Here is a 23,827-nt window from a genome sequence, read left to right as displayed (position 1 = left end):
ATAACCAGTTGTAGAGTTGCTAAATCACATGGATCCTATAATCTCTTGTGTTTTGTGAGGACTTGGTGCTTTCTGTAGTGGTGCTGGTTGGTCACATCCCCATCAATGATACATATGAATTCCCTCCACACCTGAATTAGTATTTGGTTTTGGTCTTTCAGGATGTCTCCTTGTAATTAGGTTTCTAACCCTCAATAACCACTGGGGGGCCGGGCGGGCGTGGTGGCGCACGCCTTTAATCCCAGCACTCGGGAGGCAGAGGCAGGCGGATCGCTGTGAGTTCGAGGCCAGCCTGGTCTACAAAGTGAGTCCAGGACAGCCAAGGCTAACACAGAGAGACTCTGTCTCGAAAAACAAAAAACAAACAAACAAACAAAAAAATAACCACTGGGATTGGCATTCTTTTATACCTTTCTTGTCCATCTGAGGTTTTGTTGGATAGAAAGTTTGTCTTTTGAGACAACATCTCAGAATGAAGCACAGGTTAGCCTAATTAGAAATCCCCTTGCTTCTGCCCCAAGTGGCAGGGCTTCAGGCACTACAGTCTCTGGCCCATATCCATGTGTCCTAGCTTCTTCCTCACTTCTCCAGACCACCCATACTGAGGTGGGGGGGAAAATCTGTTTTGTATGTGCTGCGTAAGCACTGCCTCAAAACTGAGCACAACTGTGTTCTCTAGAAAAGTGTCTATTCAGTTCCTTAGCCCATTTTAACATTTGGATTAATTGGGGGCGGGAGAGATGGCTCAGAGGTTAAGAGTACTGCCTGCTCTTCCAAGGGTTAATAGATAGTTATTCTTTTTACTTCCCTGAGTCTTAGAAAAGAAATTATTGTCTACCGTTGTTTACAGTGGTTCCCAACCTTCCTAGCACTTCACCCTTTAATACAGTTTCTCATGTTGTGGTGACCCCCAACCATAAAATTATTTTCGTTGCTACTCCATAACTGTAATTTAGCTACTGTCATGAATCATAACATAAGTATATATGTAGGATATCTGTGAAAGGGTTGTTGACCCCAAAGGCGTCATGACCCACAGGTTGAGCACCACCGGTCTACACCAGTGCCTTAGAGTGTTATTTTCATGCTGTCCTATGGCTCAGTGTTTCAAGCATTACATTTTGGCTAGCCCCTCCCTCTCTCCTACCTTCCTTCCCTTTATTTTTCTTTCTTCAGAGGAACTCCTTTATCCCAGACTGGCCTAGAATTCAGTATGAGCTTGTAGTCTTTGTGCCTCTGCCTTGCAAGTGCTAGGATCACAGGCATCCACCAGCATAATCAGTTTAATGCAGTGCTATGAATACAGCCCAGGGCATCATGCATGTTAGGTGAGTACTGTACCAGCTGAGCCACGGCTCGGGTCCTATTTAGGTTCTTGATGTATTTTGAGGTGGATTTCTCTTTCAGCACCAAGTCTGCCTGCACAGTGCCATGTTTCTACCATGATGATAATGGGCTAAACCTCCAAAACTGTAAGCCAGCCCTGGTTAAATGTTTTTCTTTTATAAGAGTTGCCTTGGGCCTGGAGAGATGGCTCAAGGGGTTAAGAGCACGGACGGCTCCTCCAGAGGTTCTGAGTTCAAGTCCCAGCAACCACATGGTGGCTCACAACCATAAGTGATCTGATGCCCTCTTCTGGCCTGCAGGTTTACATGCAGGCAAAGGACTCTATTAAGTCTTTAAAAAAAAAAAAAAAGAGTTGCCTTGGTCATGATGTCTCTTCACAGCAATGAAACCCACACTAAGACAGTATCTCTTGCTTTTTGGTATTGTGTCATGCAAGGTTGGGGAAACCATTGCTGACTTTCTTCCTGTATTAGTATTGTTTTATTACTGTGATAAAACACCATGACCATGGTGCCTTATAGAAGGAAGGGTTTATTTAGGGTTTCAGGGCCACAGGGATACGAGTTCATCACACAATGACACTGGGGAAGTGTGACAGCAAGCTCACAGCATGGCAGTAAAATGGTAAGAATTCAAATCTCAAACCACAAGCAGGAAAAAAGAGGACACAACTAGAAATGACAGGACTCTTTTAAAACCTCAAAGCCTACATCCAATGACATACTTCCCCCAGCAAAGCCAACACCAGCTGGAATCCAAGTATTCAAATGTCTAAACTACAGAGGGACATTTCATTCAAGACACAACACTTGTGCAACCCTGCTGGTAAGGTTGAAGTCTGACAGTTCTGGATAGCGTCTGAGCTCAGTCTGTAACAGTGGACTCCATTTCTTAGGGATTCTCTCTTTGCCGGGTCTGAGGAACCCTCAGGGAAGATTACAGGCCTGATCCTTTCCTGATAGAACCTGTCCAACAAGCATCTGGGGATTCCTTGAACACCCCACTCTATGTAAGGAGATCCTGGCCTTCAGCAAATGACCTTTAATCATACCTGGAAGTTCTTCCCACACCCATAGGATAATTAAGTGTTATGGTTTCTTGTGATAGGGCTTCATGCTACTGCATGTAGATGAGGTGCTGCTGCATTGTGTGTAGATTAAGTACCCTGGTACCCTAAGCCCTGCAAGTCAGGCACATTCACCTGCAAACCTCCCCACTGCCCAAGGTTTAGAAGCAAGGGTTGGCTGGCTTGCTTTCTCAGTGTTCACACCATCCCTCCACCATGATTGTCTAAGACTCCATTTATTCTGGCCAAGCATCTCCACTGGACACCTGGGGTCACCTTGGCAGCAGCCAAAGCCTGTTCCCTTGCTGCTAGCTCAGTGCAGACTGCTGGTGAAGCCCGGCCTGGCCTGCATGTCACTGGAACTTCCTGCCTGGTGAATTTCAAACATCTGCTTGCTCCCTCTGCCATGCTTAGCACAGCTGTTTAACCCAGGAGCTGTAACACTTTCGGCATTGTGGGCTTATGGAACTCCCGAGTCTCCACTGCCATCTGACACTAGCAATCTCATTCTAAAAGAAATAAACTGTAACACAGGGTGGAAAATATTTCCACTACCCACCACCACCCCACCCACCCCATGAGACCAGGAGCCTCGCCTAGTGCACAAGCCGTGCCCTAAAGCACTCTAGCCAGTGCTGACCTCCAGGTCTGTCTGTTCTTGTCTGGAAGCAGGCAGCACCTGGACCATCCATGGAAGTGGAACCCAGGCCACCTGATGGACACTTAATGACAAGACTGTCCTGCAGCTGTCTCAGAGCAACTGACAACACTCTGTATGGAAGTTTCTAGCTTAATTGGAGGGTAGTTTTCTTTGTATCATGAAATCAAGACATGTGGGATCTTGGGTTATAGGCTCTTACTTTTTAGGTTTGGTGGATAACCCATTGCAACAGCTTGACCTGTATGGTTTTGGGTATCTTGGAACTTCCTGGCCAACACTCCTAGGGAGAACTTTTTATTCTATTGTAGGGTGGAAGCAGGACTTCCAGCATGCTAGGCAACCTTTGTCCAAGTCTGCTGCCTCGATTACTGTAACAGTTGAGTAAGGTGGCTTCCTGTTGTTGCTACAGTTCAATATTGGTTTTGGGTAGCCTAAAATTTTTGCTTGTTTATTTGTGTGGGGTTTTTATTTATTTTTTTTATTTTAATTTTTTTATCTCTGTGTATGCCAGTCTGTATGAATTTTAGAATTTTTTTTTCTGTTTCAGAAGGAAACTTCAATGGTAATCTTTTTTTTAGAAATTGCATTGTGGGCTGGAGAGATGGCTTGGTGGTTAAGAGCACCGACTGCTCTCCCAGAGGACCCAGGTTCAATTTCCAGTACCCACATGAAAGCTCACATCTGTCTGTAATTCCAAGATCAGACACCCATAGGCATATACATGCAGGCAAAACACCAATGCACATAAAATAAAAATAATTAAAAAAAAGAAATTGTGGGCTGGAGAGATGGCTCAGAGGTTAAGAGCACTGTTTGTTCTTCCAGAGGACCTGAGTTCAATTCCCAACAACCACATGGTGGCTCACAGTCATCTATAATGTGATCTGATACCCTCTCCCAGCATGCAGATGTAAATGCAAATAGAGCATTCATATACAAAACAAATAAAAAAAATCTTAAAGAAAGAAAGAAAGAAAGCCAGGCATGGTGCTGCATGCCTTTAATCCCAGCACTCAGGAGGCAGAGGCAGGTGGATCGCTGTGAGTTTGAGGCCAGCCTGGTCTACAAAGCAAGTCCAGGATAGCTAAGGTTAACACAGAGAGACCCTATCTCGAAAAAAAGAAAAGAAAGAAAAAAAAATTGCATTGCATGTATAAATCTTTTTTTGTGTGGTTTTTTTTAGATTTTCAAATTTTATGAGCATCTTGGCTGCATGTATATGTAACCACATGTGTGCTTCGCTGGGGTCCATGGAATGACCTATAGTCAGGTGCTGCAAAGGAAACCGTTCAGGGTTATGATCATTTACTGCCTCCTTTCCCAAGTCAGGTTCCTCCTCTGAGGTTCATTCCTTTTTTTCAGATTCTTCACTATCCTTTCCTGAGTTGTCTTCCTCAGACTTTTCTACCAAGGGATAAACAGTTTTTCTAGATTCTTGGTGAGAGCCGGGCGTGGTGGCGCACGCCTTTAATCCCAGCACTCGGGAGGCAGAGGCAGGCGGATTGCTGTGAGTTCGAGGCCAGCCTGGTCTACAAAGCGAGTCCAGGACAGCCAAGGCTACACAGAGAAACCCTGTCTTGAAAAACCAAAAAAAAAAAAAAAATAGATTCTTGGTGAGATAACAGCAAAAGCGTTCCCTCATGAAGAGGGGGAGCTGAAGGCTTCAAAGTACACAGGAGCTCCTTATCATCTGCCAATGCTTGCTCGAGCACATTCCAAATAGCAGATGGTGTGAGAGGCATGTCTTTTCTTCCATTCTCTGTAAACCAGTTCTTAATATCTGTCCCTACATTTTACCATGTTTCTACATCCAAAGTTCCCTGGTCTGGAAACCAGGGGCTGTCTGTTTGTATGAAGTGAAGAAAATCAGCTGACCAGTGCTAATCGTAATTCCTTTTTTCTTAAGTATATGCTTAATAACATCAATAAAGAACCTTCTCTCTTTAGATTCACCTTGTCCCATCCTGAAGGACACACACAGACTTTAACTTAGATTACTCACCTGTCCTGATAGGACACTCACCAGCCAGAGGATCCACACTGAAGAGAGAGCTTACCTTGCCTCAGGTCCCTGTTTCAAGGCGCCAGAATATTGATGGCCCTGTTCGGGTGCCAGGATATCAAAATCCTACTTGGACACCAACTGGGGAAAACTGAAGTGGGGCATGAACCCTGTGGCTGGCTGGCTGGTGGCCCTGTAGACTCTATCTGAGGGCAGCCTTCCAAGCCGGAACTGATAGTTACCAGCAATAGCTTTCACTGATCGTGGCAAGGGGGGGGGTGGCTAGGGCTGATGGCTCCCAATGGGGGCTTCCACTGATGGTGGCAAGTGTCTAAAACAGAAAGGAAAAGGAGAGAAAAGAAACACACACACACATACACACACACTAGACGATGAAGTAAGACAGGCTCCAGCTAGTAGGTTTCAACAAGCTGTTTCTTCTTCCTTTTATTATTATCGTATTTTCATCTTTATCTCTATTGTTATCTGTCTTCTTCTTCCTCTTCTTCTTCTTCTGTTTTTTTCTTCTTGTTTCTGTCTTGTTCTTTCTGTTTCTTATCATTTTCCAAAAAGGAGATGAAAGAATTTTTTGTAACAGAGAGCCAATTAAGCCGGGCGTGGTGGCTCATGCCTTTAGTCCCAGCACTCGGGAGGCAGAGACAGGCGGATCACTGTGAGTTCAAGGCCAGTCTGGTCTACAAAGCGAGTCCAGGACAGCCAAGGATAACACAGAGAGACCCTGTCTCGAAAACAAAAACAAAAAACAAAAAAACAAATCATTTTCCTTTCACAGTTTATATATCCCAGCAAAGTCTTTCAATCAGTACAAAATTCACAATGTGTTTACATTATATTTCTCTATAAATAAATGATTACAATGGGTATGTGTAAGAAAATCATGTTTCCCAATACCTTCACATGACCAAGTGTTTTACATTTTATGGGTGAGGAACAAACATGAATAACAAGTTATTTCTGAGAGCCCACATACATTTGTACTAAGCAACTTGTTACATATTAACAGAGTATAAGCAAGCAAGGGAATTTCTCAGCCAGCTTTTCTTTACTGGCAGGCTGCAATTTGCAGTTACAAAGAAGGAATCAATTATCTTAAGAAGCAATCTTATGAAGATCTTAAAGGAATCACATATCTAAACTCCTATATAAAAATAATCAGCCATGTCTTATTTTAAATCCTAAAGGTGCTCATCTACTCATTAATATGTTCTATTAAATCATATCAGGAAGCTGAGGGCAGAAAAATAGAATAAGTAAATCAACCATCATCTCAGTCACCAGCTCAGCTTGAAAGAGTCAGGTCAGCCAGTGCTGCTATGGGCCATTGTCCTTGCTTTGCCAACCTCAAAAAGTCTCTAGCTTTACTAATAAGAGTGTACTTTCTCTTAACTTCAGTTGTCGCCTAAGATTTCCTGCATCATGGCCAACAGCAAAAACATCTTTACCTTACTTTGCTAAACAATCTATTCTTCCCCAAGAGTTTCTGCGTCAGAGGCACTAGCAAAAACATCTTTGCCTGACCTTGTTGAACAATCTATTTTTCCAAATTCTTTTTAAGGGTAGTAACCATTTTTAGCAATCTATATCCATAGGTTGTTTTCAGAATTGGTGGTTGAATCATTAATCTGCTCCAGCAGCAATGCCTGAAAGAGATCAAGCATTGTTATTGCGTATGCCAATGATCCTCCCCAGTGAGGAGCTAGGAGCCCCCTTTACAGTACTCATACAATTCACATATTAAGAGGATTGTAAGGACCATAAAGGTAACAAGCAGAGCTATGCTCCATAACAGCACAAAGTCCTCAGGACACATAGTTCTCGGGGTTATGCCTCGCCGAGACACACCCATTGTGGGTTTGCTCGCCGGTGGTTGGCATTCCATGAGTTCTAGGGCTGTTTTGCTGTTCCTCTTGCATGGACCCCAGCAGTGCTTGGTACCAACAGAGGCCAGGAGAGGGCATCAGATCCCTAGGAACTAGAGTTGCAACAGTGATGTGGATGCTGGGAATTGAACCTGTGCCTTCTACAAGAAGCAGCGATCTTAACCACTGAGAACTTCTCCATTTTTTGATATTTAATGTAGCCATGGTAGTAATTCTGGTCCATAAACAAAGGGTGTGTTCCATTTTGGTGTACTTTTACCAGCCTTTTATGACTTTTATTGTAGAAATTTGTCATTACCTTTGTGAAATTTATACCTAAGGGCCTGTTAAGATGGCTCAGTGGTTAAGAGCCTAGGTTGCTCTTTTTCCCCACCCTCAAGCCAGGGTTTCCCTGTGAACAGCCTTGTATGTCCTAGACTCACTTTGTAGGCCAGGCTGGCCTTGAACTCACAGTGATCACCTGCCTCTGCCTCCCAAATGCTGGGATTAAAGGCGTGTGCCACCACTGCCTGGCTTTGCCACCAGTTTTTGAGTTACTTGTTTATTCTGGATATTAATGCTCTGTCAGATGTAGCTCACAAGGAATTGTTCCCAAGTGTTGCCTCTTTACTCAATTCACTGTTTCCTTGCTGCACAGCAGCCTTTAGTCTCATGAGGTCACACTGATTGACTGCTGACCTCACTTCCTGAGTCCTCACCTGTGCCTAGAGCGTGGCATTTCCCTACCTTTCCTCCTGGCAGCCCCAGAGTTTGGAGTCTTACACTATGGTCTCTGCTCCATTTGGAGTTGAGTTATAGGCAATGGTCCACTTTCCTTCTATGTGTGGATGAGTCAGCACCGTCACTTAAAGGGACCATCTTTTGTTCAAACTGTTTGTTTAGCATTTTTTTCAAAAATCAGTTGTAGCTAAGTGGGCTTCTGTGTGTGCTCTAGTCGGTCCATTGCTCTGTGTGTCTGTTTTGTGTCACTGTGACATTGCTGTCATTACTATGGCTCTGTGATTTAACTCAAGTCATTTATGACAATATCCTCAACTTCATTTGTTTGCTCAGAATTGCTTTGGCTTTCTGAGGTCTTTTATGCTTCTATAGAAATGTTAAGATTTTAAAAAATAATTCTGTGAAGAACGATGTTTGGATTTTAATGGGGGTACTTGAATCTGTAGGTAGCTTTTGTAGTCGGACATTTTATGATATTTATTCAACCCATGAGCACAGGAGGTCTTTCCATCTTCTACTGTCTTCCCTGACTTCTGTCTTCAGAGGAGATGGCGAGTTCAGGGTGGCATGGCCGAAGACAGGCTCCATCTTCAGTGTTTTAAGGTTTTCATTGCAGACAGTTTCACTGTTCGGTTTATTCCAAGGCATCTTCAAGGCAGTTGCAAGTGGGATTGTTTCTGTGATTTCTTCACAGTTCCCCAGTGTGCTTGTCAGTGATGTATAGGAAGGCTTCTGAGTTCTGTGTGTTACCTTCCTATCCTGCCGTCCTGCTGAAAGCGGCCATCCGGTGGAAGGCAGAGCTTTGTGCTGGAGCCGTGGAGAGTCCATGGTGCACGGAAGCTTGCCGCCTGTGCTCATTTCCGTCCTTCTCCTATCACTCGAGCTAAGACTTCAAACATACTATCAGACGAGTGGAGACAGCCTTCTTCCCTGACCTTAGTGGGAGTGCTTTGACTTCCTCATTAGCATTCCTAGTCTTTGGATTATCCCCCACCCCTGAGTCAGGGTTTCCCTGTGTAGCCCTGCCTGTTCTAGACTCGCTTTGTAGACCAGGCTGGCCTCGAACTCACAGAGATCCGTCTGCCTCTGTCTCCTGAGTGCTGGAATCACAGGTGTGCGCCACTGCTGGCTAATGGTGTTACCCTGACAGGTTATTCTGTAATACCGAGGTCGCTCAGGGTAATACTGAGATCACCCAGATCTCGAGACCCCCAAAAAGACCACTGGGACTCAATACCGATGGAACAAACACAGCGTCCTGTATTATGGGCTCAGAGCTTCAGATCACAGTCTCTCCTGACGCAGCAGGATAGGAGAGTGACCCTGAGCTTCAAGGGCAATGGGCTTATAAAGGGAAGAGGGGGTGGTGGGTGACAGGATGTTGACCTTCAGGCAGGTTGGGTGGAGGCTGAGTCTGGAGGGGAAGTCGTCTTATCTCAGAGGAACCTTGGGAGCTAATTGTATGTAATCGCTCCAGTGGAGTGTCTGGGGACTGCTGGCAGGTGTCATTCCCAGAACACAGGGAAAAGGGTCACCTAGGGGACAAGTTCTCACACAGAACATCATTAATTACAGAATATAGAATATGGCACTAATTTTGCCCTTACAGTGCTACTTATAACTATGAATTGATTTCTTTAATCTCTCCGCACTAGTTTCGGTTCTAAAGCTGTCACATTTGCTTGGAACATCTTTCTGTGTTTTTGCCCTCAGGGTCAATCTTTGAAGGTGAGGTATGTTTCTTAGAGGAAGCAAATAGATAATCTCTGTTTTTAATCCAGTTTTCCAGTTTGTGCCTTTTTATTGACAAATTGATACCATTTGCAGTTATTAGTGAAAAGTGTATTTCGAGTCCTGTCATTCTGTTGGTTTTGTAGTGTTTAGTGTTTTCCTACTCCTAAGTTGTTTACTATTCTTGTAGCATGGTTTTACTTTTTCCCTACAGCTGACTTCTCGTTCTCTTTTGTCTAAGGACTTCCTTCTGGAATGCCCTATAGAGGTTGCTCACTGACCATAGATTTTGGTGGCCTGTTTTTATCATGATATATTTTTATGTATCTATTGATTATGACAGATAGTTTTGCTAGCAGTAGTAGTGTGTGTTGGCAGCTATGGGCTCTAAGGACTTTACATGGTTCTATGGCCTTGTAGCTTTTAAAGTTTCTGTTAAGAAGCCATCTGTTTCCCAGCACTCAGGAGGCAGAGGCAGGCAGAAGTCTGTAAGTTCAAGGCCAGTCTGTCTACAAAACAAGTCCAAGACAGCCAAGGCTACACAGAGAAACCCTGTCTTAAAAAAACAAAAAAGGAAAGAAACTATCTGTAGCTGGAGGTGGTGGTACACATTTTTAATCCCAGCACTCGGGAGACAGAGGCAGGTGGATACTGAGTTTGAAGTCAGCCTGGTCTACACAGTGAGTTCCAGTTCCAGGACACCCAGGGTTACATAGACTGGGGGGGGGGAGAATGAAAAAAAAACCTTTCTATGCTTTTAACATCAAACATTCTTTGATGCTTATAATTTGTAGATTTGGTTTTTCAGTATATTAGTTACTTTTTCTTACTGTGATAACACACACAACACACACAAAGACTTATAGAAGAAAGTTTCTTTTGGCTTACACACTCCAGAGGGAGAGTGTCTCATGGTGGAGAAGGCACGGCGGCAGGCACAGCGGCTGTGTGCATCCACACATGGCAGCAGGCACAGCGGCTGTGTGCATCCACACTTGGCAGCAGGCACAGCGGCTGTGTGCATCCACACATGGCAGCAGGCACAGCGGCTGTGTGCATCCACACATGGCAGCAGGCACAGCGGCTGTGTGCATCCACACATGGCAGCAGGCACAGCGGCTGTGTGCATCCACACATGGCAGCAGGCACAGCGGCTGTGTGCATCCACACATGGCAGCAGGCACAGCGGCTGTGTGCATCCACACATGGCAGCAGGCACAGCGGCTGTGTGCATCCACACATGGCAGCAGGCACAGCGGCTGTGTGCATCCACACATGGCAGCAGGCACAGCGGCTGTGTGCATCCACACACAGACAACTAAAAAAGGGAAGTCGAAGTAGGCCAAGGAAATAACTCTCCAATCCCACCCACAGTGAGGTACTTCCTTAGCAAGGCTGCACTTCCTGAAGGCTCCATAATCTTTCCCCAAAAAGCTACCTGCTGGGGAATACCTGGTCAGATACCTGAATCTGTGGGGAACAATTCTTTCTCAAACGACTATAGTTTTTGTTGTTATTGTGTGAAAGAGTCTCATTCACTCCAGGCCAGCTTTGACCCTTTAGTCCTCTTGTGTCAGCCTTCCTGAGTGTGGCTCTTAGGGCCACATGCATCACTAATGTTTTTGTTTGGTTGGTTGGTTTTTCGAGACAGAGTTTCAAGACACACCACCACTAATATTTTTGCTTATTTGTTAATCCTTGAAGATGAATTAGAATCAGTACTCTATTCAAATGTTTTATGCAATTTTACAGTGAATCCATTGGCTTCTAGATTTTTTAATTAATTTCGGGGAGGGGAGTCTCAAGACAGGGTTTCCCTGTGTAGCCTTGGCTGTCCTAGACTTGCTTTGTAAACCAGGCTGGCCTTGAACTCATAGCAATCCACCTGCCTCTGCCTCCCGAGTGCTGGGATTAAAGGCATTCACCACCATGCCTGGCTTAATACTTTAATTTTAAAATCTGTTTATATGGGGCTAGAGAGATGGCTCAAAGGTTAAGAGCACTGCCTGCTCTTCCAAAGGTGCTGAGTTCAATTCCCAGCAACAACATGGTGGCTTACAGCCATCTACAATGAAATCTGGTGCCCTCTTCTGGCCTGCAAGTGTTACATGCAGGCAGAACACTGTATACATAATAAATAAAATCTTTAAAAATGTCTGTTTATATGTTGAGATGGGGGCTCATGACATATGCCTAGCTGGCCTGGATCTTGTAGTCCACACTACATTCTCCTGCCTCTGCACCTGAAATGGTGCAACTGTAGCATATACACTTACACCTGAGTCCTGGCATTAAGGCATGCACCAACACATTGGGGGGTATTTTCTTAGTTGATGGTTGATATGGGAGGGCTCAGCTCACTGTAGCAGTTTACCCGGGGCTGATGCTCCCAGGTGCTATAAGAAAGCAGGCTGAGCCAGGCAGTGGTGGCGCATGCCTTTAATCCCAGCACTTGAGAGGCAGAGGCAGACGAATCTCTGTGAGTTTGAGGCCAGCCTGGTCTACAGAGTGAGTTACAGGACAGCTAGGGCTACATAGAGGAACCCTGTCTTGAAAAAAAGAAAAAGGAAAGCAGGCTGAACAAGCCCTGAGGAGTGCGCCAGTAAGCAGCACCCTCCATGGTCTCTGCTTTGGCTCCTGCCTCCAGGGTCCCGCCCTGAGTTCCCTGGGTGATGGAGGACGGCTGTAGGATAAACAAGCCCTTTCCTCCCCAAGGTGCTTTGGATCATATTTATCATAGCAATAGAAACTTAGCTAAGGAGCTGGGCGTGGTGGCTCACGCCTTTAATCCCAGCACTCGGGAGGCAGAGGCAGGTGGATCACTGTGAGTTCAAGGCCAACCTGGTCTACAGAGCGAGTCCAGGATAGCCAAGGATAACACAGAGAGACCCTGTCTGGAAAAACCAAAAAAAAGAAAAAGAAAAAGAAAAAAAAAAAGAAACTTAGCTAAGAGTTCTTAGTTATTACACAACAATTAGAAAGCTAATAAATCACTGCAGCACCATGATATACATTCTTACCTGAAAACTGACTATAATCCAGTCATGGTGGCACAAACCTTTAATCCCAGCACTTGGGAGGCAGAGGCAGGAGGATCTCTGTGAGTTCGAGGCCAGCCTGGTCTACTAAGTGAGTCCAGGATGCCAAGGCTACACAGGGAAACCCTGTCTCAGGAAAGAAAGAAAGAAAGAAAGAGAAAGAAAGAAAGAAAAGAAAATTGACTACAAAACTTCATTTATTTTTAACAGGGAGCAGGTATACAAGCCATTGGCTGTGCATGCAAGTCAATTCTCTCCTTGACTTTGTGGGTCATGGGGGGCAGAACGCAGGTCTTCAGGCTTCGTAACAGGCATATTTTCCTCTCTGAGGTACACTTATAAGGCCCAAAACAGAGCACACATACACAAAAAAAACCACACTTTCTAGAAAGAATCCAAATAATAATAGGTAGAAATATACAACCATACTTAACCTGAGGAGTATTTTTTTTCTTTAGTAAACCAATCCATCTGTATCAGGGTCCATTAAACTGTTGACACCACACAAGCTAGTTTCAAATACATACGTATGCTTGCCTTTAAGTGAGGTTTGGTCTGACTCTGGTGTTATGTGTGCTGGGGCTGTTAGTGGTGTGTATGTGTTTGTGTGTGTGTTTCTGTATAAGTGTTTGGTATATGTGTGGTGTGTATATATGTGTTTAGTGTATGTGTATGTGTGTGATGCGCGTGTTTGGTGTGTGAATATATAGGATGTAGAGGGTATGTGTGCTGTGTGTAGTGTATGTGTTTCATGTGTGTATATGTGTGGTGTGTGCACGTATGCATTTGGGGTGTGTGTGTGTGGTGCACATATATGTGTATGTGGGTGCCTGTACTTATACGCATACGTGTACACCCAGAGCAGGACACCACGTGCCTTCCCATCATTCACTTGCTTTTTGCTTTTTGCTTTTTGCCTTGGTACAGCGTTTCTTTCTAAACCAGACGCTCATGCTATCTCTGCACTGCATAGCCCATAAGCTCTCAGGATCTGCCTCTCTTGCTCCCCAGTGTTAGGGTCATGCCTGGCCTTTTTTGAGGTGCTAAGGATTCAGACCCAGGTCCTGGTACTCAGGGAGCAAGTGCCCTTACCACTGAGACCCCTGCAACCCACTCAGGGCTTATTTCAAATGATCAAACATGCTTTAATTTTCCCCAAAGTTTCAGAGGTTGGGGGACAGTGCATATTAAAAATACAAAATTTGCTGGATATGGTGGCACATACCTTTAATCCCAGCACTTAGGAGGCAGAGGCAGGCAGATCACTGAATTCAAGGCCAGCCTGTCTAAAAAGCGAGTCCAAGACAGCCAGGGCCGTTACATAGAGAAACCTTGTCTTAAAAAACAAAAACAAACAAACATGTTGTGACTGTGGTAGTTGCTCTACGGGCTTTCCTCACCTGTTAGCCTGGGGCAGGGTGCCTTCTTACTTCAGTTCTCAGGTCATCCTGGGAGTAGTGCTTCCTTTTCAGCACCCAGGGACAGCTGGCAGCACAGCGACAGAGCAGGGCTCCTCTCTGGTATTTATGTGGGAAGAGTGGTAAAGTGGCCATGCAGTTGACACTGGAAGGGCTTGTGGCCAGTGTGAATTCAGATGTGCTGAGTGGAAAGGTTGCAAGCCACAGGCATTTGCTGGTGCCAGGGACCATCTCAGTTGGGTATAGGTCCTTGGGACTGGGCATTCTCGAAGCATCGGTGGGCAGAGATAGGCAAAGTGACAAACAGACCAACCCAGGGGTGAGTTTGATTCTGAGTGTATTTTGCAGGAAGCATCCTAAATTTTTATACATACATTTTGAAACGGGGGCGGGGGAGTGGGCAGTTTGTTGTCCATTAATCACAGAGTAGATTCACGGAAGTCAGTGAGCAATCAAGCACACACAGTGCAGGTACAGAATGCAAAGTAATAGTGTTGTCATATTTTGAATTACAACTTTAAATGAAACAATACAGGGTACAGAATACACAGTAAAGATGTCATCATCCTTAAATTATTGGCTTGGTATCAGTATGCATGTGCCCTCTTTGTTAAGGGTCAATATTCTCCCATAAACGGAACTTAGGCCCAATACCTGTGTGCCAAGACAGTTTTTTCTTTAGTTCTCCTTTCTAATATCCGAGCACCACTATCTGGAGCTTTCTGAAACACTTTATTTCTTTGTAAGCCATAATATAAGTTATTAACTATTAATTCTCAGCCATGTTTCTTTTAATAAGTGGAAGTGGAGCAGATCTATTCTGGGCCTGAACAGTTCCTGGCTGTAGTCCCAAGTTAGGGCCGTCTCATAGCAACATTGTCATGCCTGAAAAGTCCTGATATGGGAGTAGAGTTCAGAGAAAGAGTGGGACAGAATGAGAGAGAAGAAGGCTACAATCAATTACTCCTGGCAGGAACATCAGCCCCATTCCAGGAGGCTCTCCCTGGGTGGGGGTCGTCGCATCAGGTTGCACAGTATTTGTCACACAGACTCTACTGGAGGGGTCATGACATGCTGGCTCTCGTGCGCTGCTGTCTTCCAAGGTCTGCTGTGGGGTACCTGGGAGATCTCAGGATGGGTCACAGTGGTAGGTGGTGTGGCTCACAAGCACCAGCAGTGACTGATGCCAGGCAGCCAGGGCCCCTTCATTGCCTTTGGTCCTTTACTCCCACCTAGGGTAAAGTTATGGATGACAGAGGAGTGTGAGTTGAGACCCACAGCGAGGCCAGAAAGCAGGGAAAGTTTACAGTCTGGGCCAGCTGCACCACGTGGGTTTCTGGCATAGTGATGAGAAAATTCCAAAGTAGTTTGGGTTAAGGGGATACTACGTGAGCACAAGAGTCTGTGGCTGCCTTGGGAAGGGAGGAGCCAGGATGGGGTTGGTAGCTAAGAAAGGAGGCGGGAGTGGCAGATGGCAGCAGGAATGAAGAGGGGTACAACTGGGGGAAGAGGCGGCCCTGGTGGGGAGTACAGGCAGTCCAGCCCCGCCTGGGGCTAGAACATTGGTGCACACACACAGGAATCCTATGACTAGTGCGTCATTGAAGCAGAGCAGATGGTGGGTAACTTGAGCCCTTGCAGAATGCCTGGTTTCAGAGCACAATAGAGTCCTGGGAGGTGATGGAAACCTTGCTCTGGATTCGAGGTGTTGAGACGGGAGCAGGGCGCAGCTGTGGGAAACTCAGGCCTCTGTCCTCCATCCATGTCAATATTCATCATTGGGGTGCACCTTCAGGCTGCTCCAAAAAGTTCACCAAGGACACTCCACAGAGAAGTAATTGTGGGCTCTCCTCTGCATTTTCTTGCTACTTAGCTCTCCTGATATGCCATGCTCTAGCCCTGAACGTTCTCCCAGGCCCAGAAGTAGAGAGACCCAAGTGACACTGGCTGAAGGGCCTGTGTCATACACATGGCTAGAAGGGGCTTCTGCACAGTGTGCTCTGTGATCCTGCAGTTTCTGTGGTATCTGTTTTAATGCCTGATTGAGCTAAAGCATAGTCAGGAACACACATGGTGCACATACATACATGTAGGCAAAATACTCATAAGCATAAAATAATCTTAAATATTTTTAAATAAAAAATAAAAATTCTCTGTAAAATCAAGGCCAGCCTGATCTATACAGCAAGTCCAGGACATCCAGGGCTATTATATAAAGAAACTCTGTCTCAAAAAATAAAATAATTAAAGTCGCCAGGCATGGTGGTGCATCCTTTTAATCCCAGCACTCAGGAGGCAGAGGCAGGTGGATCACTGTGAGTTTGAGCCAGCTTGGTTTACAGAGAGAGTTCCAGGACAGCCAGGGCTACACATAGAAACCCTGTCTTGAAAAACAAGAAACAAAGACTTCTTGATTTTTATAAACTTTTAATTATGTTTGTGAGTGTCTGTGAGTGCCGATGTCCATGGAGGCAGAAGAGAGTATCTGCTCCCAGGTGGGCTTGCAGGCATTTGCAGGCTGCATGACTTGGGTGCTGGGTACTGAGGTCAGGTCCTTATGAGTCTCCACACTTTGCCACTGGGCCATCTCTACAGTCTTAAAGGTTGACGTTTAACCTAACATATTTATCTTAGAGAATGTCCCATATGCTGATGGGAATAGTTTGTGTCCTTCTGCCGTTGGAGGAAGTGTTCTGTAGTATCTTCCAGGACATTTGTCCTTGCTTAAAAAGACATTTCTTTGTTGATTTTCATTGTAGATTCAAGTAAGTAGGATATTGAATTCTTTCCTTTGAGACTGCATAGTATTTGCCATTTGCATTTGAGTGGTTCCATAATAGGTACATATGTATTTATAATTCCTTTTTTTTTTTTCCAAAACAGATTCTCTCTATATAGCATTAGCTGTCCTGGACTCTCTTTGTAGACCAGGCTGGCCTCAAACTCACAACAATCCACCTGCCTCTTGTCTCCCAGGTGCTGGGATTAAAGGTGTGCGCCACCACGCCTGTCATCCTAAACTTTCTTGATGAATTAATTTTTTTAAACAAAGTCTCATGTATCTCAGGCTAGCCTCAAACTATGTAGCCAAGTAACCTTGATCTTCTGAGCCTCTTTTACAGCCAGATGGCTGGGACTACAGATGTGCACCACATCAAGTGTGTATGGGGCTGGGGACTGGAGCCTAGGCAAGCACTGTACCAATTGAGGCATGCCCCTGGCACCTATAGTGGGTCTTTCACATTGTGTTTTCCTGGTGGTTGGTGATCTTTTTGTCTCCAGTGTGGAGCCCCTTGACTATTCTTTTAAGAGCACTTACAGAGCTGGGTGTAGTGGCACACACCTTTAATCCCAGCACTCAGGAGGCAGAGGTAGGTGGATTGGTGTGAGTTCGAGGTCAGCCTGGTCTACAAAGCGAGTCGAGGACAGCCAACGCTACACAGAGTGGTATTCATGACCTTGGAGCTACAGGACACAGATAAGAACCTTCTCCTCATCCCCTAAAACAGGCTTGGCTGGGACTGGAGTTTTTTGCATGAGCAGTTATTCTCAGGAAGCCCTTCCCTAGTGTGCACAAGATATGTACAAGTGGTACCAGCTTTTAATGCACTGACCATTGTCTCTGGAACTGTAGGATGAACATGGTACCACCTTGAAGATGCACATGTAACACTGGCTATCTTGGGAGACACATGGTATCAGCAGCCACAGTCCTAAGGTCTTTTTTTGTTTTTTGTTTTTTGTTTTTTGAGACAGGGTTTCTCTGTGTAGCCTCAGCTGTCATGGACTCGCTTTGTAGACCAGGCTGGCCTCGCTAAGGTCTTTTTGTTGTTGTTTTCATTTGGTTTTGGTTTTTTGAGACAAGGTTTCTCTGTGTAGTCTTGGCTGTCCTGGGCTTACTTTGTAGACCAGGCTGGCCTTGAACTCATGGAGATCCACCTGCCTTTGCCTCCACAAGTTCTGAGACTAAAGGTGTGCGCCATCACCGCCCAGTTATTAGTGATCTGAGTTCCACCTAAGAGCTACAATGACCACTGGCTGCAGGGCACAGGGTGGAAATAGAGACCAGCTCATATCCTCTAATTGCCCATGGGTGTCTGCTGAGCTGCATATCTCTGGAGGATCTGGGTGTGCAGGTGCAATGCAGTAAACCTCTTGTAGAAAGACCTTTCTCATGGTTTCCACAGTATAGTTCTCTCGTAATGCTCTCCCACACTGAATATCCTGACATCCTCCCAGAATCTTCCTCATTACAGCAGCATGCACACAGATGTCCCTTCTCCAGCAAGGCAGTGTCCACCAACCGCACAGCTCTCACATCCTCTCTGGCTAGGTTTGCAGCTCCAGTTATCTTACTGCCTAGTGGACACACCCACTGTGTGTTTAGCCAGCCTCTCATACTGAACACAGCCATGTCTGCTGGCTACACTTGACCCCGCCCCCTGCCCAGTCAGTAATGGTTGCTGCTTCTTGAGCCGTTGAAGGCAAGTCAGTGAGTCCACATCCTGAGCTGTGTTGCTCTCACTCTGCATCTGCTCTGTCAGCAAATGCTTTTAGCTTTGTAAGGTGTTGTCATATCTCAAGGCATCCCAGTCTTCCTAGAGCAATGGTTCTCAACCTTTCCACTGCTTCAAACCTTTAAGGCAGATCTTCATGTGGTAGTGATTCCTAACAATCATCTCTCCAGCCCCAAAATGTGTTGCCTTTGTTTGTTTTTCGAGACAGGGTTTCTCTGTTACACAAAGCCTTGCCTGTCCTGGACTTTGTAAACCAGGCTGGCCTCGAACTCAGAGATCCACCTCATCTCCCTCCACCTCCTGCGTGCTGGGATTAAAGGCGTGTGCCGCCACCACCTGGCTCCAACAGTGCTGTTTTGTTGCCACTTCATAACTCTAAGTTTGCTACTGCTGTGGATTGAAATGTAAATATATGATATGCAGATGGTCTCAGGTGACCCCTAAGGGTGAAAGGGTCATTCCACTCCCAGGTTAAAAACCACTGCTAGGGCCTAGATTCTACTGTCTAAGGACTGTCATCCTGAGTACCAGCACCTTCCACTTGGCAAAACAGAGCCACAGTTGATACAGTTCTCTAACTACACGATGACTTGCACATTTTTGTTTTAAGAGTTTTGCTCTGTAGACCAGCCTGGCCTTGCATTGGTGCCTCAAATCTCCCTAGTACTGAGACCTGGTATTTGGCAGCTAATGGCATTGCATGTGCTAGGTAGGAACACACCCATTAACCTATATCCATAGCTAATGGTCAGTTTCGGGGGGTTTTGTTTGCTTTTTTGTTTTTTGGTTTTTTTTTTGTTTGTTTTTTGTTTTTTGTTTCAAGACAAGGACTCTCTGTCTCTGTGTTAGCCTTGGCTGTCCTGGACTCGTTTTGTAGACCAGGCTGGCCTCGAACAGCGATCAGTCTGCCTCTGCCTCCTGAGTGCTAGGAGTAAAGGCATGCGCCACCATGCCCAGCATAGTCAGTTTCAAGATACCTATCTAATGATCATGCAGTACAATAGCTACCTATGGTATAGTCTGGACAATCACAGACTCATTAGACAGTCTTCCTTTTTACTGAAGGGGAGGCTTGGGGGTCACAGAACGTAGGCTGTTGGGTAAAGCTGACCACTATAGTACCCTTTACTTGCTTAATGTCTGTTTCCTGGCAGCTGGGGAGATTACAACTGTGGTGTCAAACCTTCCATCACACACGAGGAATTGTGCTTTGTACTAGCTCTGTACCTCAGGAGACACCCTTCACACTGCACACCTGGCACTGTAGACACTGGCAACCCATAGAACATCAGCTGCCAGGCTGGAGGTGGAGAGGACCCAGGCTCAGTTCCTGGCACTCACATGACAGCTCACCAACTGTCTGTGACTCCATTTCTACAGGAACCAACGCTCTCTTCTGGCCGCCTTGAGCACTAGGCACACAATTTGTGCACATACATATATGCAGGCAAGTTTTTTTGTTTGTTTGTTTTTGTTTTTCAAGACAGGATCTCTCTGTGTAGCCTTGGCTGTCCTGGACTCACTTTGTAGACCAGGCTAGCCTCGAACTCACAGCGATCTGCCTGCCTCTGCCTCCCGAGTGCTGGGATTAAAGGCGTGCGCCACCACGCCCGGCTCAGGCAAGTATTTTTTTGCAGGCAAATATTCATACATATAAAAGAAAATGAATCCCTTTGGGAATTTTGTGGTTTTGTTTTTCAAGACAGGGTTTCTCTGTGTAGCCTTGGCTGTCCTGGACTCACTTTGTAGACCAAGCCTTGAACTTCCAGAGATCCCCCTGCCTCTGCCTCCCAAGTGCTGGGAATACAGGTGTGTACCACCACGCCCAACTAAATAAATCATTTTTTAAAAAGCAAAATTCTGCCGGACATAGTGGTGCACACCTCTAATCCCAGCACTTGAGAAGCAGAGGAAGGCAGAACTCTTGAGTTTGAGGCCACCCTGGTCTACAAAGAGAATCCAGGACAGCCAAGGCTATACAGAGAAACATTGTCTTAAAACAAACAAACAAATTCCTTAGAAAAACTGAGAAATCAAATTGAAAAACTAAAAGAGCTCAGAACTGCTTGAAGCTCTGTGTGAGCCTGGGTCCTGTGCCCAAGTACCTACTTGTCCACCACTGGGTGGCGGTGGCACACACTTTTAATGCCAGCACCTAGGAAGCAGAGGCAGGTGGTCTCTGTGAGTTTAGGCCAGCCTGGTCTACAGAATGACTTCCAGGACAGCCAGGGCTACACAGAGAAACCCTGTCTCAAAAAACCAAAACCAAACAAACCCCTAAAGATCCCAAAGTATGAAGGTGACTAGTCTGGAGTGATGCTTCATCTGAAGGGGGGAAAATGGCTTTATTATTTATATTTATTTAAAATCACCTCTATTTTATGAACAGTAGCTAACAGGGCAAGTTAGAACATTTAGGTCTCATAAAAACATTCATGATGTAATACCAGTTATTACTGAGATGAACAAAGTAAGTGTAGATTAACACATTACAAGAAACAGTGCAGAGGTAGCTTGCCCTGGGAAACCACTTAGTCAAAATTGCCCTGCAAATACAAGACATCAATAGTAATGACCCATGAGATCTTAAATAAAACGTCATGGGGGTGGAGCTCCCTCTGCAGCTGCTCCTTCTGAGGACTCCTCCTCTTCTGATGACTCCTCTGATACTTGTACTTCAGACCAGAGGTAGGCGATCAGCATTAGGCAGCACAGTAAAAGGATAAGAAATATAGGGACCACAAGCACCATCACTTTCAGGTTTACATCATCATCCTCCATCCTAGGCATGGCAGGGTCTGAACCTGGGAACAAACTCAAGTTTTGAACAGCTGGCTTACCAACAGGGCCGCTGTCTATACTCCCCCCATTTCCTAGGCTCCTGCAGTTAGGAGGGGCAAAACCAGCATCACAGTGACAGTGCCTTAAATTGTTGCACACTCCTCTCCCATGACACATTTCCTGTGGTTCACAGTTGTACTGGAGCACCATGTGATCAGTGCAGATGTATTCCATGCAGACTTTGTTTGGGGCACAGTAGGTGCCACCCTGCACATCTCCATAATCGGGGACATCAGTAATGTTATAGGCGTCCATGCTCCAGCACCAGTCATCTCCATGGGGAACCTGGAGAAGTGTGTGTCGCGGTTTGACTTGCGGCAAGTACCTAACGTTTGTACATACCAGTTTCCCGCAAAATATATCCTCGTTGGAACATGTTTCGTATCCTAAGTTAGCCATACTGGGACGGCCACAGTTTCCAAACCGGTTCCCTTTGGTATTAATTGAAATGTAACAGTCCTCAGGGGCGGATCTTGCAGGATACCCATATATTTTTGTGCATTGTTTATCAGGGTTCCTACACCAACCTCCAGAGCAGTAATAAATCTTATCACACGGTGTGCCATCCTGCTTGTAGCTGTTTGCAGGGCATTCTTGACTATTGCCATTGCAGTACTCGGGAAGGTCGCACACATCCTCAGCAGGGCGACATAAGGCCCCTTTGTTCTTGAAACTACATTTATAGCAACAGAGCCCCTCACTGCACTGCGCACCCCCCTTCAGTGTACACGTTGGCTCACAACATGGGTGATGTTCACAGTCGGGACCACAGTCACACTCCTCCCCAGTCTCCACCACACCGTTTCCACAGCGGGCAGCTCTGCGCTTGCGGCTTTGGCGCCGAGGCTCATCAAGCAGGCAGGCCCCTCTGCCATCCTGGAGGAAATGGTGGAAGTGGTCAGAGCTGCAGCTGCTGAAGCCACTGTCCTTACTGATCTTCTCGTGCATGAGGCAGAAGTGTTTAGAATCACAGGTGCAGGCCGGGTGGTCGTGGTGGATACCCAGGTTATGTCCCAGCTCGTGGGCCACGAGGGCCGAGAACAGGAAGACATCTTCGTGATGGAAGGCCTCCACCGCTGCTGCAAACGCGCCTGAACAGGCACCATTGAGAAACGCCTGGCCCTCGTTCTCTCCTGGGTGATGCCCAACGATCAGATGTGCGACATCGTGCCTGCCCCGGTCCGTGAGCTTCTCCTGTCTCCAGCGGTTGAAATTCCTGAGTGTAGCCTGCAGGTCCACTGGGACCTCTATCTGGTCCCCCTCTGTCCAGATTTCCACGCCCACCAGCACCACCTCTGTGTTTATTCCCCTCGTGAAGCTGTTGGCCAGAGCAACGATGTCCACTATTGCCCGGACCGTCTCGTTGACATTACTGCCCCACATCTGGAACCGTTGGTGGTTGACCACGACAAACATCTCCACATACTTGGTGTGTGACCACAAGTCAGACAGCGCCTGGAGGTCAGCAGGCTTCCTGCTCCTTTGTTGCTGGCTCATGTCCCCTGGGCTGGCTTTGGGAGTGACACCGCAGGAGACCCGAGGCTGCTGTGCCACCGTGTAGAGGACGTGTTCAAACTTTTGGGAAGAGAGGATGGGCTCAATGCCGTAGGACGTCCCCTCCTTAATCAGGACGCCCCTGAGGCCTGAACAGATGTTGACAGAGACAAAGGAGCCTGGCACCCCTTCCATGTAGCCTTCATAGCGGCAGTCTTGGGAGAGGAGAGGCGTGTCTTGCCCCAGGATGCCTCTGCGGTAAGTGTAGACCGGGAAGCTGTTCACGGAGTAGTGTCCCTTTACCTTCAGGTGGAGCAGCTGCTCCTGGCCCTGCAGCAGCAGCATGTAGGACACCTTCCCCCCGGGGTCCTCACTTCCCCCACCTGGCAGTCTCTTGGGGATGACTGTTTCATAGGAAGAATTATGTACAGGTCCTGTGTCACAGAACGTGCTCGGGAGGAAAATCAATAGCACCAGGACCCCTACACCGACAGACAGGTGTCCTGGCACTAATCTCAGATCCAAGTTCCACTGCTGGGCAGCCCAAATGTGAGAAGGTATCTTAGCCTCCTTTAAGGCCACTTGCCTGATCTGCAGGGAAGATAGAACGGAGGCAATTCCTCTCACCGATGCCACCTCTGACATGGCGCAAACAAGTTGGTAATGTAGAATCTAAGTTCATCAGTGGCGGCTCTGATAGGCAGATTTTCCCTGACTCAGGAACCCAGATCTGTGCCTGTCCTTACAGGGGCCTTCAGGCTGTGTCTCCCAGTTCTTTCTTTACTCCTGGCCTCAGTGGTTATGTAGAGCACAGGGACTCCTTTCAAGTGGAAGACCTTCAACTTTGCTTAAGTTTCTTTGATGTTCATGGAGATGAGCCGTCTATCTGCAATGACTCAGCCACTTCTCTAAGTCAGACCATGTCCCGAGGCCCCGGACACTGTTAACCTGCTCATTCTTTCAGACCCAACATTCTGCCAGGGCTGCGGGGGAGGGGACAGAGTTTCTCTGTGTTCTTTGAACAATTAAGAGTTCTCTGTTGTCCTGCCTCTTTCCTCATTCTTATAGTGATCATGTTGTACTGATGGCTA

General features: G+C 46.3%; 2 protein-coding genes across 3 annotated transcripts in view; one reads left to right on the top strand and one right to left on the bottom strand.

Moving 5' to 3' along the window:
* Nucleotides 1–23,827, top strand: part of TMEM116 (transmembrane protein 116) — an 86,055-nt gene that overhangs the window by 47,898 nt on the left and 14,330 nt on the right. The window lies entirely within an intron of this gene.
* Nucleotides 20,731–23,730, bottom strand: LOC311586165 (disintegrin and metalloproteinase domain-containing protein 1a-like). The gene has a single exon (XM_084762113.1). It carries the CDS (start codon nt 23,379–23,381, stop codon nt 21,000–21,002), a length of 2,382 nt encoding a protein of 793 aa, XP_084618239.1. The 5' UTR covers nt 23,382–23,730; the 3' UTR covers nt 20,731–20,999.

Source organism: Acomys minous, assembly GCF_964271855.1.
Source record: "Acomys minous genome assembly, chromosome: 16".
NCBI lineage: Eukaryota > Metazoa > Chordata > Mammalia > Rodentia > Muridae > Acomys > Acomys minous.
Note: the sequence above shows the minus strand (reverse complement) of the source record. Positions and strands in the feature narration are given on the sequence as shown.